Source organism: Glycine soja, chromosome 13, assembly GCF_004193775.1.
Source record: "Glycine soja cultivar W05 chromosome 13, ASM419377v2, whole genome shotgun sequence".
Lineage (NCBI taxonomy): Eukaryota > Viridiplantae > Streptophyta > Magnoliopsida > Fabales > Fabaceae > Glycine > Glycine soja.
This window is the reverse complement of record NC_041014.1, coordinates 29,674,076-29,688,217: the sequence shown is the minus strand read 5'-3', so window position 1 is coordinate 29,688,217 and position 14,142 is coordinate 29,674,076. Positions and strand designations below refer to the sequence as shown.

The 14,142-nt window shown below is 33.8% G+C and overlaps 2 protein-coding genes across 2 annotated transcripts; one reads left to right on the top strand and one right to left on the bottom strand.

The window, feature by feature from the left end:
* The first annotated feature begins 1,300 nt into the window (after nucleotides 1-1,300).
* On the top strand, nucleotides 1,301-3,704 carry LOC114380866 (arogenate dehydrogenase 1, chloroplastic-like). Its single transcript, XM_028339956.1, has 6 exons — nucleotides 1,301-1,540; nucleotides 1,724-2,048; nucleotides 2,912-2,994; nucleotides 3,085-3,154; nucleotides 3,240-3,314; nucleotides 3,425-3,704. Exons 1-6 carry the CDS (start codon nucleotides 1,365-1,367, stop codon nucleotides 3,518-3,520), a joined length of 825 nt encoding a protein of 274 aa, XP_028195757.1. The 5' UTR covers nucleotides 1,301-1,364; the 3' UTR covers nucleotides 3,521-3,704.
* Nucleotides 3,705-4,079: 375 nt separating this feature from the next.
* Nucleotides 4,080-10,536, bottom strand: LOC114380865 (protein RETICULATA-RELATED 5, chloroplastic-like). The gene is made up of 7 exons (XM_028339955.1): nucleotides 9,751-10,536; nucleotides 9,132-9,261; nucleotides 8,036-8,563; nucleotides 6,999-7,106; nucleotides 6,342-6,890; nucleotides 5,283-5,396; nucleotides 4,080-4,541 (listed from the first exon to the last, which is right to left on the bottom strand). The coding sequence occupies exons 1-7, from the start codon at nucleotides 10,431-10,433 to the stop codon at nucleotides 4,407-4,409; spliced, it is 2,247 nt and encodes a 748-aa protein (XP_028195756.1). The 5' UTR covers nucleotides 10,434-10,536; the 3' UTR covers nucleotides 4,080-4,406.
* Nucleotides 10,537-14,142: the final 3,606 nt, after the last annotated feature.

Sequence of the window (14,142 nt, the reverse complement as noted above, 5' to 3'; positions counted from 1 at the left end):
CACGCTAAACCAACTTCGCAATTTAAAAAGTACCACCTTCACTAACGCAATGTTACGTGGCCATCAATCTATTTTTTTAAGAAAAAAATAAGAAAAATAGTATTTTAAGTTTTAACCCACTATATAATAGATAGATTAAAAAAATTAATTTATAAAATTAGAATTTATAATAAATAAATATTTTTAAATATATAAATTATATTTATATTCATAATAAATAACTTATATTAATATAAAACTACTTTTAATTATTGTTTTTAAAATATTAAAATTTAGTTTAGAAACACGGATGAAAAATATATTGAAAGAGATGAAAGGTTAAGAATTTTTTTTTAAATATTCTTATTAAAAATATCTTCGTTGGTACAATAGTTTTTAAGAATATTGTCATTTAAGATAATTATTCTAATTTATAAATATAAATGATTTCATGTAATACTAAAAATTGTTAATCCATAGCGAAGTGGCAATACTTCCTTAATTTGGTAAAAATATTTCATAAGTAATCCTGTTTTAATAATTAACTTATAATTAATATCGTCCTATCCTCGTTACCTTTCGTTCATTAAGCTTTAAGAACAAATTTAAGTTACGCATCACTTTGATTAGCTTTTAGAAGAAGTTAGAGATTAAGAAACCATTGTTGGGAACTACTAAAATGATTATCTTCTTAAATTATTTTATAGAGACTAAAAAAATAATAAATAAATGAAAAAAATATCAATTTTATAAAATTAATCTTATTAATGCATTTATAGATTTTATTATCTGGTCTTAATAATATTTTTTTTTTCTCAAATTGTAATGAGACCAAAGAAATATTGTGTAAAAGTTACTAATGCGTTACACTTTCAACAATCAAAATATTCCTGTTCTGTTCAATTATTTTGTACAGAGGGAGTAGTAATTTACTCTTTCAAAAACGTATTTACTTCTTCTCTAATTACCATTTTTATTTTTAAAGTACATTTTTTATACATACTTTAGTGAAAATTTTACGGCAATTATTCCTGTTCTGTTCATTTATTTTGCTGAATATTATTAGGCTTCCGTGTCTGTTCATGTAAATATCGTAGAAGATAATTGTATTTTTTTCCCTTTTCTTTTTCTAAAACAAGAAAAGTGTGAGGAGGAATCATAAGAATTAAGATGCTATATTTAAAGTTCCTGAGTTGGAGCTTTAAAGTACAAATAAAAAAAATAAACGAATAGACAAACTATTAAATTACTAGTAACCTAAGCCTTGAACCTGACGCAAGCGTGTATGGCAATGGACAGAGCAGCATTAAATAGGCCTCGTTACTTTCAAGTTTCAACCTAATTGAGCAGCGAAAATCCTCTGATACTGTTGTTTTCCTGAAACTATGACAACCATGTCAACCTCATCCTCTTCCCAAAGCCTCAAAATTGGCATTGTTGGATTCGGCAACTTTGGCCAGTTTCTGGCCAAGACAATGATTAAACAAGGCCACACTCTCACAGCAACTTCTCGATCTGATTACTCTCAACTTTGTCTCCAAATGGGGATCCATTTTTTCAGGTAAATCAAACCAAACCAAACCATACCATGCATGAATACATATATACTTGATCCATCACATACAATCGACCAGTAATATAATAAAAAAAATGTATATAAGTAAAGAACAAGTCTATCTTGTGAAGTTATGTCTAAAGGCAAATTCTTAGACATTCCATGATCCATATTTCAAACATTGCACAGGGATGTCAGCGCATTCCTCGCCGCAGACATAGATGTTATAGTGTTGTGCACATCGATATTATCGCTATCCGAGGTTGTAGGGTCAATGCCACTCACTTCCCTGAAGCGACCAACGCTCTTTGTTGATGTTCTTTCTGTGAAAGAGCACCCAAGAGAGCTTCTACTACGAGAGTTGCCAGAGGATTCAGACATACTCTGCACGCACCCAATGTTTGGTCCTCAGACTGCCAATAATGGATGGGCAGATCACACTTTCATGTATGACAAAGTTCGGATAAGAGACGAAGCTACTTGCTCTAGTTTCATCCAAATCTTTGCTACTGAGGTAGGTTAAATGCCTTTAGGCCTGTTTGAATAAGGTGTAAGTGTTTTTAAGAATTTTCTTACTGAAAATATAGAATTTTTTCGGATAGAGAAATTTTTAGAAGTTGTCAAAAAGAACTTTTAGCCTATATCCAAACAGGTCCAATATTGTCAATACCCGTCAATGACGAAAGAAGAAAGAAACATTTTTTTCATTGGGCCAGGTAAATTGTGTTAATCAAGACGGAAGAAACAGAGAGGGTGGAAGCTAAGTAACGTTAGACGTTGAGTTTGCATTTGATAAATCAAGATATATGATATCTATATTGGGAAAAATATAAGTATCAGTCTCACATCTATTAGAGACAAAATGGTCAAAATAGTGTATATAAATAGAAACAACCATCACCTTACCTTAAAGTTGGTTTATGAGATTAAATTATGCCTAAATTCAAATCTAAGATTGTATCAAGGCTTATCAACAGATCACTTATCTTACTACCAAATCCAATAATACTAGTCGTGAAGGGGTGTATTATCGACTATAGGTAAGACTAAAGTAGTGTATATACTTGGGGAGCAAATCTCATATCCTAAGTCAAGTGAGATTAAATTAGGTTAAAGTCCAAATTGAAAGAGTCTAACCATACGATCCTACAGCCAAGGTTATAGAACCTCAGGGTCATTACTGAAAATAAATGTTTAGTATACAATTCAATCTTAAATTCTCCCCTGGAGCGAGCTCGAATAGATTCTTCATAAGTTTAGACCATTGTTGCTTGGGTTTACAAAAGAATCACAAAATTCAGTTATGAATGCCTTACATTTATGACTCATCCCTGGTAGATCTATTTCACTGTGTTTTGTTACTTTTGTAATAAGCAGGGTTGCAAGATGGTACAGATGTCCTGTGAGGAACATGACAGAGCGGCTGCTAAGAGCCAATTTATCACACACACAATTGGCAGGTATGCAGCCTCCTTAATATCTAATAAACGAATAGAAAAGCACTAATGTAAATGCTCACTAGATGCAACTTTTGGCTGCTTCTTGATCAGGACATTGGGAGAAATGGATATTCAATCCACACCTATTGACACTAAGGGCTTTGAGACACTTGTTAAATTGGTAAAGAGTTGTCAACATTTCCCCCAGTTCCTCTAAAAGTTTTCCTTTATATGTGGTTATGTAACATATGGAAAGTTACTTGCAGAAGGAGACTATGATGAGAAATAGTTTTGATTTGTACAGTGGATTATTCGTGTATAACAGATTCGCCAGACAAGAGGTAATGGAACTACCAGCGAAATGCTTATTTACTTTTAAATTCCTTTTTAAAGCATTAAACCAAGTACCTCAAGATAGACTCATGAATTGTGAATTGTGAAAAATATGCAGTTGGAAAACCTTGAACATGCCTTTTACAAAGTCAAAGAAACGCTGATGATACAAAGGTCGAATGGGGAGCAGGGTCATAAAAGAACCGAAAGTTGATGCATATATATTTTATAAGATATTTTCTTTAATTATCAAATTCCTCCTGTAGTTCCAATCATAAATTACTCACATTTCGGTTTTCTAGTACCAAATTGAAGTTCAAACAACAAACCAAAGAGACTGGTTTATGTTCAATCGCTTGCGATAAAAATGTTCCCGGGTTCTTATCCCGAGCATATTATTTGTAATTTCACAAAGTTATATATATATATATATATATATATATATATATATATATATATATATATATATATATATATATATATATATATATTTAGCCGCCAATGCCTAAAACCATTTAAGTCCAGTTTGGTTCTCTGAATGGATTCCCTTAATTTCAAGCCAAATCTCAACTACCTCTTCATTTCCAAATAAATAAATCAGTACACTACCAAGTACTAAGTGATCCTGTGGGGTCTTGACATGAACCTCTTTTCAATCAATGTATCTACAGAGCATCTTTTGGATTATAGAGAAATAATGTAAAACTTTTAACCAAATGTTACTGCAAATCTATAGAAAGTTCATTGTTCCATGATAAATTGCTAATACTATATAAGATGTACAACTGCTGATTTCTTATATCATTTTTAACAAGACTTACCAAGAGATATATATCCCTTAAAGCCAAGAGTACTTGCGTTGGTTTCGATTTGAGACACCTCTATTTATTCCACTTACATTTAAAAATAAAAATATTACATTCACCAAACTATGAAATGGGAAATATCAAAAACGTATACAAGAATAGTATAAAATTACCAAGAAAACCAGATTGTGATGAAAACCAGAACCTATTCCTTTGTGCCTATTTTACCAGCTTTTCAAGAATAATACAAAATTACCAAGAAAAAAAAAATGTTGCAACCTAATTTCACCGCATTTATTTTTCTATCTCATCAATGCTGGCTTCTTCTGTTTCATTGCACAAAATTGCAGCAGGATTCGGAGTATCTGATGTTGGTGACTCTGTCTTTCTAACTTGTAGGCCAGTAAAGCGCGCTAGGTCAATCCATTGCTGCAGCAATTCACGAAAATAACAAATTTTAAAACAGAATTATACTAGTCAAATTTTGAAATTTATGTGCAGATGAATAATTCACATAAAACTGAATTATACTCCATTGGTTTTAAAACAATTGCTACTCTTGATTCTTGAGGTTTTAGTCTGTTTCAAATTATGTCACTTTAGAACATAGAGACGACATTGCTTTTTTGTCTTTTGGTGTTTCACTAACTAAAATGAAAGAGCAATAACGGTGGAAGAGGATAATATAGTCAAATTTCTAATAAAAAAAACTCTATTATTAATTCCTCAAGACCTTATTAGAAATGCTAATGAGATTCCTTAAGACTCTTGTTAAGCGAAAAAAATAAAATGTATTAAATGAAAAGTAATGCATTACATGTTGTACTTTTCATAAAATGCTCTATATTTTTTGGCTTAATTATACTTTTGGTCTTCTTACTTTTTCAGTATCACAAATTTTGTCCCTCTATTGTTTTTTCCACAATTTTGATCTCTAATTATTTTAATCATGCAATTTTGGTCTATCAATTAACTTAACATCCAATGTTCAATAAATGTGCTGACATGGCCGTGCATTAAAAGCCACATGTTAAATATTAGATGTTAAGATAACCGATTGTAGTGTTCAATCATAAGTAAATGAAATCCGCTTACTGAAGAGATTGTGAACATTGAGCATTGAAACTGAACAAAAGCAGATAGAAGATAATAAAAAATAAAAAAACTGACCTGGGTTCCCCAATACGAATTTACTGTCCGTGCTACAAAAGAAAGCATATTTACAAAGAATGTTTGAGAAGCAAACTGTTCAGAAAGCCGATGCTCCACTACCCCAGCAATTATCTGCTCAACAAAATATTATAATTTCCGTATTAATACAAAAGAACAGACATTATGGATGCATATTTATTGAATATGATATAACCAAAGACGTAGTCACAGAAGAATCAAAATCCAATTTTAAAAAAGAAAGAGCCTCAAATAATTATTCAGCGAAGTGCAGATGAAGTAGAAAGGGCAAGAAAATTACAAAATCAGATATAATAGATATTATTGAACTGAGTATTTTTTTTCACTATTACTTTTAATGGCATCCAGGGTTTATTAACATAATATTTGGTTGGAAAATAATGGAGGGGAAGGAGGGCAAAGATTTGGAAGGAAAGGGAGAAAGGAGGGGAGTAAAATCCCCCTATCAATTTGGAGAGGAGAATTTGGGAGAGGAGAAAGTTTTACACTAATTAGACTAAACTATCCTTAATGATTTATCCTATTATGAGGATATGATAAAAAAAAATAATATATATATATATATATATATATATATATATATATTTTCTCTTTTATTTCCCTGTGAACCACACCAGGTGTTCCTCCCCTCTACTCCCTTTATTTGAACAAAATAGATTGTAGAGGATCCAAAAGCATACCACATTACTGTCCAATCTTTTCTATTATGCTTGCTACCCACCATCTACTTCAAGCACTGCCTAAGTGGTAAGAAAAACATAGTATACAACTAGTTATTCAAGACACAGCTGGTCAAGTCCTGCTTTCAAAATGTCTACATGAATTTCCAAATTGTATTTCTCTGTCCGGTTTTAATATATATAGGAAAAAATTCAAGACATCACATAATCAACTATTGAGTATTGAAACATAAACCATCAACCTGACAATATAGAAGCCTTCATTTCCTACAGAAACTAGGTTCAATCTTCCATAATGTCTATTGTTACATATTAGTTACAAAGAAAACTTTATGCAACAGACAAGTTCTCTACATACCTGATAACGGAGATTTGCTGATATTCCAAGAAAGCATGCATATATAACTGCAGTTTTGAGTATTGGTGACCTCATAATCCGTTGTTCAGTGACAACTGCTGGATTAAAGACTTTACGAATTGCATATAGAGAATTTGATGAAGCGACAGCTCCTATGCTTGAAATAAATCCCACACTAGCAAGTTTTAAACCACCAAATACAACTGATGCAATCCTATGATTGAGATTCCAGTTTATCCCTGCCGGATTCTTTTGAAATGCATTGTCCGGGATGGAGCCAAGAAGTCCCATTAGAGAACCAATGTTGTCGGGTGCTTTCATCTCATCAGCATATGAAAGGAATGACAAAGTTGGTGCAGGAAGCCACACTGTAAAGAAATCAACAACTGATCCTCTGACGGTGTCCGTAATAACATAGTCAATCTCTTGGAAAAAGTTTTCTTTCCTCTTTTCATACTGTGCCAATAATGTAGTTGTTATCGATATAGCTTCTTCTATGGCTAATCTGTGCAAGAATTTGGGATCTGCCAACAATCTTTCCCTGAATCCCTGTATTAAAAGAACCAGATGGATAGGTAAGAATATGAAGGGAACAAAGTGATGAAATTATCTCGATTAAAAGCAGAATAAAGGTTTCGTTTTCAAATAAAAAATTACCTGGAAACGGTGAGTGAGTTCTGAAATCAGAGGATACTGCTCTAGATCAAAGAAGTTCTGCAATACCTCTGGTGATACTAAACCAAGATCAATTCCCTTTTGAAGATCCTGAAATAGAAAGGAAAATATTTCCTATGTTTACAACCAATATCGGCACACAGTATCCTGTCTAGGGCATGCACATAAAAGAGTAAACAGATGCCTAGGAAAAAGAACTAGAAAGTAGAAACACACTAACTACCTAATCATCAAATGCAAGTATGCAACTAATGCATGCCAAATTATAGAATAGAGGTACTTTATTTTAGGAGAAAGAAAACAGAAATAAAGACCTCATTATCACAATTCACCCATTGGAAAGTTTTTAAGTCCTTAAATTATATATTTCTGTGCAATGAATCTGACCTCAAAAGGAATATGAATTTAAAGGAAAATAAAGATAGCACAAAGACAGCACTACAAAATTGTAAACATTCAATTGAAATCCCCCACAGCAGTAGGTTGAGCTGCATAATTTATGTCAATCAATAAAATGCAAAACAGAGATATCAATTAAAGAGATAAGGACCCATTTGTTTAAGCTTTTAAAAAAAGTACTTTCCTTTACATATTTTATGTAGTTATTTTATTTCATTACAATAATTATAAAATATACTTTTTATTATAAAAAAGTACTTATAATTTTGACTTTTTTTCAGCTAATACTCAAAGTAGCTTCTGAAAATAATCATATAGATAGATTCTGATTTATTATTAAAAAAAATGAACAAACACACTAAGAAATTTTAGAAGTGATTTTTCATGAAAAAGGTTGAAACAAGTGGGCTCTAAAATGCTCCTGAAATGCCAAAGTTAATTGCATACAAAAAAAAATAAAAAATAATAGGTACTGACACAAGACACCTAGTAGCATAACAACAACAAAGTCTTATCCCACTAGGAATGAGAGGACAAAAAGGGCTAAAAATTGGAAGGAGGGTCTAAGGAGCAAGAAGAGTAACAGTCAAGCAAATTAGTAACTGTAATTGTTGGCTTACCTGTGGGAGGGCATCTCTCCTCTGCCCAGCAGCATTCATAACCCGAGCAATCTCAGCACGGTCAAAGCAATTTCTACTACAGGGTCTGGCAGCAGAATACCACAAAAAATCAGCAACAGGAACTTCTCCTTCTCTGCGAATGAATTGTCTTTCAGGGTCAAGTAATATAACTGCTTGGTTTTTCTTTTGTATTTTTCCTGAAATTCTTGCTGGCACTCCAGTTCCTCTAGATCCATATGTAACATGGCTTGCACCAGTCACAACTATTAACATACCAGTGACCCCTCCATCAAGCACATTTTGCAAGATAATCTGGGACATAGAATACTCATCAACTACTCTAGCTTGTGCAGAAAGGTATGAGCTTGGACCAAAAGGAATAGACAAATTTTGAGTACTATCAACTGAAGATCTGCGTGAGATAGACGTAAAGCCAGATATGAAGCCTGAACCAGCTGGAGGTGCATATAGTTTACGTTCATCCTTTGTAAGCCCACGAATTCCTTCTGCTTGGACAGTTCTTAAGATCTGTTGATGAGAAAAGTTCAAGTATTAATTGTCATCTTTATGTGTCTTGACCTAACAATACAAGAACTGAGCCTAATCCTACAAGGTGGAGTTTGCTAGATGGATCAATTGAAAACTTTTAGCTCTATCAAAAACCAAAAATTGCAATAAAGTTTCTCGGGTTGCCCTCTACCCTTTTTAACAGATTATATTTCCTTCTCATATCTTGACATGATCAAACCACTTGAGGCAACTTTTCATAATCATATCCTCAATTTTTTTTAAATGTTTTGTTTAACTTTTAGTTTAATATGGGAGGGAATCTTTGAGGATTATGAGTTTATTTCCAACTCAGGGTCTGTCCTTTGTAGATTAGATTTTTCTAGGCCTAACACAATCAAAATCCTTAAGGGCAACTTTTTACAGAACCTACCTTTTGCACCTATTGTAAGTTAATTTGGCAAGTACCAAAAGTATCTACTACACTAACATTTTCCCCTTGCTCCTAATTATAGCCACAACCATAATTTTCAGAGACAAAATAAACATTTGAAAGATCAACATTAGTTTGGATGAAATTTATGCATACCTTCAGTGGTGTACCACAAGCAACAAGACGAATTCCATTTTCGTGACAGTAGCTCAGAATAGGTTCATACTCTTGCCATCTTTGAGGCGGCCAATGTAGCGTGTAAGACTTCAAGGTGTCTCCGTCTATCCTGCCATGAAAGTCAAGTTTCAGTACAAGTAATGCAGAATTGTGGAAAGTAATTCTGACTAAGACAATAGAACTGCAGAGTTTAACAGAAAATAGTGAGCCAGAAAAAAGATTGCCAGACAGAAATTGGTTGCCAACAAAAAGTTCTCTCTTCTATAATTGTTGATTGAAATTTTGTTAATTTAGCTAACATGACTTTCTACGGCCACAATTGCGGTTGTAGACACTTGAATAAACTTAATGTTGCGGGCAAAATCACGTTTTATTGATGTCATACGGTTTTAAAATCGGTATGTGACCGTGATTTGGGCGGCAACATCAAGGTTTTTTAATTGGCCGCGACCGCGATTGGCATCATCAATGTTCGCGATTTGCCGCAATATCAACAACATTTAAAAGTTTTATGTTAAAATCGAATTTGAAGAGGTTTAACAAGTAGGTTGATGCAAGAGGCTAAGCATTAATCAGAATTTGAAAGGCATTGTTATACTTCTTATCCATATACTGATTGAGCGGTTCCTGAAGATTAGCGGGGAAAACTTCAAGAGCCAGAGACAATCGTTTTTCCTTCACCAAACAGCGCCTATGCAAATTCTTCACAATCTCAAGCTCCAATTCCCTATCGTCTCGAACCGGAACTTGCTCTGCTTCACCTAAATATACCACTCGAGCATTCATCAACTTCTCCCATATTTTTCCTTTCTCTTTCCCTATCGCCAACGGTTCTCCTATCACCGTCGCGTCGTAAATCCTCGACGTTATCACTTCCTCCTCTTCTTTCTTCTTCGGCGGCTCCTCCGGCGCCGCCGGAGCCGGAGCCGATTCCGCCGCCTTCTCATCCGCTCTCGCCGTCGCCGTCGCCGCCGAGAGCAGGATTGACGCGCCGGCGACTAAGAACGGCGTCATCAGCACGCCGCGCCGGCAGCTCCGAGCTCGAGTGTCACCATCGCCGTCGGAACCGCCGGGATTCGACGCCGCGGTGACGCGACTAGCGTGGCGGACGGAGAGGTTGATGAGGCGGCGTTTGGATGTCGAGACGCGTCGGAATTCGAGGCCTCCGGCGGAGTCATGATGAGGCTCCGATGGAGTGGCACGTGCGGCAGTGGTGCCGCGGAAGCAAGGCACGTGCGGGAGACTAGTGGCGAAAGAAGAAGCCGTAGTGTGGGGCTTCATTAGTTTCGCTTGAATCAGGGCTTGTCATCAACCGCAAAGGTTTAAGTTTTCTCAGATCACTTTTTCAACTTTCTTTCTGCCACACAAAACATGTAACATTTATTTCAGCCTTACAAGATTGTATTAATCATTATGTATTTTTTTATATAAAATTATTATTGTGTATTTTGGAAAAGTTTTTTCTTTCAAATATTCTTTTCTTCCTAGACAATTTCAATTGAACATGATTAAATACTAAATTAATAAAGAAGACATGTTTTTATTCCCAATCAAGGATATCCCAAGTCAAAAGATAAATAATCTTTTTGAGGTATTAAAATTTGTTTCAGAAAACACGAATAACATAGGTTATAGATTCAACTCATGATGAAATATTTAAGAAATAAAAAAGACAATGATATCTTTCGAAAAAGAAAAGTATTAATTTTAGTTCGTGATATTATAAGTTATCAATTTTTTAGGTGGAATTCATGTGCTTTTAGAAAAGATACTACTAATATATTCTAATTCTTTAACATTATTTTAAAAATATTTTTTTATTAATTTAAATTTATTAAACTTATATTTTTTGTGAATTTTCATATTTTATTTAATGATATTTCCATATAAATTAATTGTTTTAATAAATTTTAATTATTATTAAAAAAATGTAACAGAGAAAGTGTATCAGAAAACATATGGAGAGATTCTTCGTATTTTTGCCTCTCATAAAATCCTAGATTTAAAATATAAAAATATACAACATTCCTTCTCTGCGTTCAATAATAAATTCCTACTTTTCGTGGTCGCAAAAAAAATAAATAATATTGAAAGTATATATAAGGTCTCAAATTTAGAGCTCTACGTGAAGCATTCGTGTCCATACAGTTACAGATACGGCGCCAAGTGGATTTATTATCCCTTACCATATCTTCCATTCTTTTGGAATTTTCATGTAAGATAAAATTCATCTGAGTCAGATGTGACACAGGTGCCAATCCAATATCCGTATATGCCTAATTGCCTATACAAGGCTTCTATTGTAATTTGATTATATTTAAGGGGCAAAAGTAAAAATAAAAAATATATACAAATCAAGTATACGACACCGTCTAAAACCAAATTCAGTAAAAAAAAAAAAAAGTTATACCAGATTAACCAAATGAAGTGATTGACCATCTGGAGTATAAATTGACTATATTTTTAACTTAAAGTAATATTTGATTTATTGTAACTTAGTAATGATTTAATTATAAACAACAATTTTTCCGTGGGTTAGTAACGGTAGTTCCCATAAAATAATAATGGTCGGGTAGGGATTTACACTTTTACGGTCTTAGGTGCACATTCTCACTGGCTGGTTTTCTTAGTAGCACTGGCTATGCAGCATTTATTTGTCATTTATACAGCTAAATACAATATAACTTATGGCTACTAACATGCTTGGTGGGGGTGTTTAATGTACTTTGGATGTATATGAGTTTGGGTACCTCTTTACCTATAATTTATATATACATTTCTCTTTGTTGATATAAAGAAATCGTAAGTGTTATGAATATTTTTAAATTTAGAGAATTTTTAAAACAAAATAATATATAAGAGATAAAAATATCATTATTGTCAAATAATGATGAAATATTATCATTTATTTCAAGAAAAAAATATAATAGAAGATGTCTTTATTGTTAATCATGTGAATTTTATTTTATTATATAAAATAAATTAACACTATTTTTGGTAAAATTAGTTGATAGCGGAAAGCTTTTAAGTTAACGTATTAAATTATAAGAATTCGGTAGAATTGTCTACTGAAATAGTTGAAAAATGTAAAATATAAAAAATATATATATGTTTTTACTAGATTTGACAAGATATGTTTACGGTGGTACTCCTTTGTGAGTCTCTCCATTAACTGTGGTGGGAGTACCTGCAAAGACACCTCACGCTCAGGTTAGAGGCATAAAGAGGTATGCAAGCAATAGTATGTGAGTTAAAATTAGAATGTTTAACCTGAGTCTCAATGGTTTCTTATATGAGGAGAGATTAAATTATCTAATCTTAATATTTTCTTTTCAGATAATGAAAATAGGAAAATATAAGGTAATTATTTTATCTTTCTTCTAATAAAAGATACTTTATGGTATTAGGATTATATCTTTATCTTATGATTAAGGGATAATGTTTCTCTCTTACCTTATTTAAATCTTAGATATTCAGGATCTGAGTAGTCAACTCGGCCCACCACCGAGTATAAGGGTTATCGAGTTCAAGTACAACATATGCCCCTAAGCTCTAGAGTTAGCTGGAAGAGCTTATAGAAGTAAAAAAATTCTGTTTTGAGCTGACTGCTAGTGTCGATCTTTGGATTTAGTCAAGTAACTCGATTTTTTGGTCTTTTTCACAGCCACAAATTTAGCCAAGTTGTTTGTGGTCTAAGTCGACTGCTAGTGTCGGTCTTTGGATTTAGCCAAGTAACTCAGTCTTTTGATTTAGCCAAGTAACTGGATCTTTTGGTCTTTTTCACAACCAAATTTTTAGTTAAGTCATTCGTGGTTTGAGCTAACTACGCGTAGTGGTCTTTAGTTAAGACGTCTGCGAGTTTCGATTTTTTTATCAATGAGCCAAACATAGGTTTAGTCTAATTGAATTTCTCGATAAACGAGTGTACCAACAAAGTGCTGCTCCCTTTAGGATTGTCGGGAATACTCGGCACATGATGGCATCGTCGTTAGTGAACAGATTCATCAGGGTGACAAATGCATCTACATGTTCATCTAGGTTCGAGAGTCTATCGTAACTATTTATCATTAGCATCTTCCACTTGGGTGGTAACCGTGTCTCCAGGATGCCATCAGTGAAATGATGGAGTTGATTCTCCACCCTATGCACCTATTGAGTGACTGACGAAGTTTGTTCCCTCCATGTCAAGTCAACTTCATCGGTCTCTGGCAGATGAGTTTGATGGGTGCTGGTTGCCGAGACCGAGTGCACGTTGTTGTCTTCCTGGATCTTTTGGTACTATTCTCTAAGGGCGATGTTCTCCCTTCGGAGGTCTTGCATCTCTTGGGCATTCTGCTACTACATGCCATTCATCTCCCTTTGCAAGGCAACGATCAAGGAATGATCACCAGGCACTTGACACAAGATCTTCACCATTGTTGTTGGGCTCTCATTTTCAAGGATTCTCATGGCTGGCATGCCAAACAAGTTGGCCACCTACCCCAGTGGTGGTACTCTTTGATTGCCTGTGGAGCTGTTGTCGTTGTTTGTCACCATTAATGATGATGATGTGGTTGAAGGAAAAGTTTTCCTTGGTCTCACGATGGATGCCAAATGTTCTTACCATATTCAACAAGACCTGCTCACGATGGTGCTCCTTCATGAGCCTCTCCATGAATTGCGATGGGAAGGTACCTGAAAAGACACTTTGATGCTCAAGTTAGAGGCGTAGAGAGGTATACGAGTAATAATGTGTGAGTTGAAATCAAAATGTTTTACCTAAGTCTCAATCGTCTCTTATATAGGGAGAGATTTAATTATCTAATCTCAATCTTATATTTTTTGGTATTAGGATTATATTTTTATCTTATGACTAAGGGATAAATTTTCCCTTTTGTCTTATTTAAATCTCTCAGATATTTAGGATATCAGTAACTGACTTGATCAACCACCTAGTACAAGAGTTATTGAATCCGAGTAGAATAATATATTTATATAAATTTCAATGTCA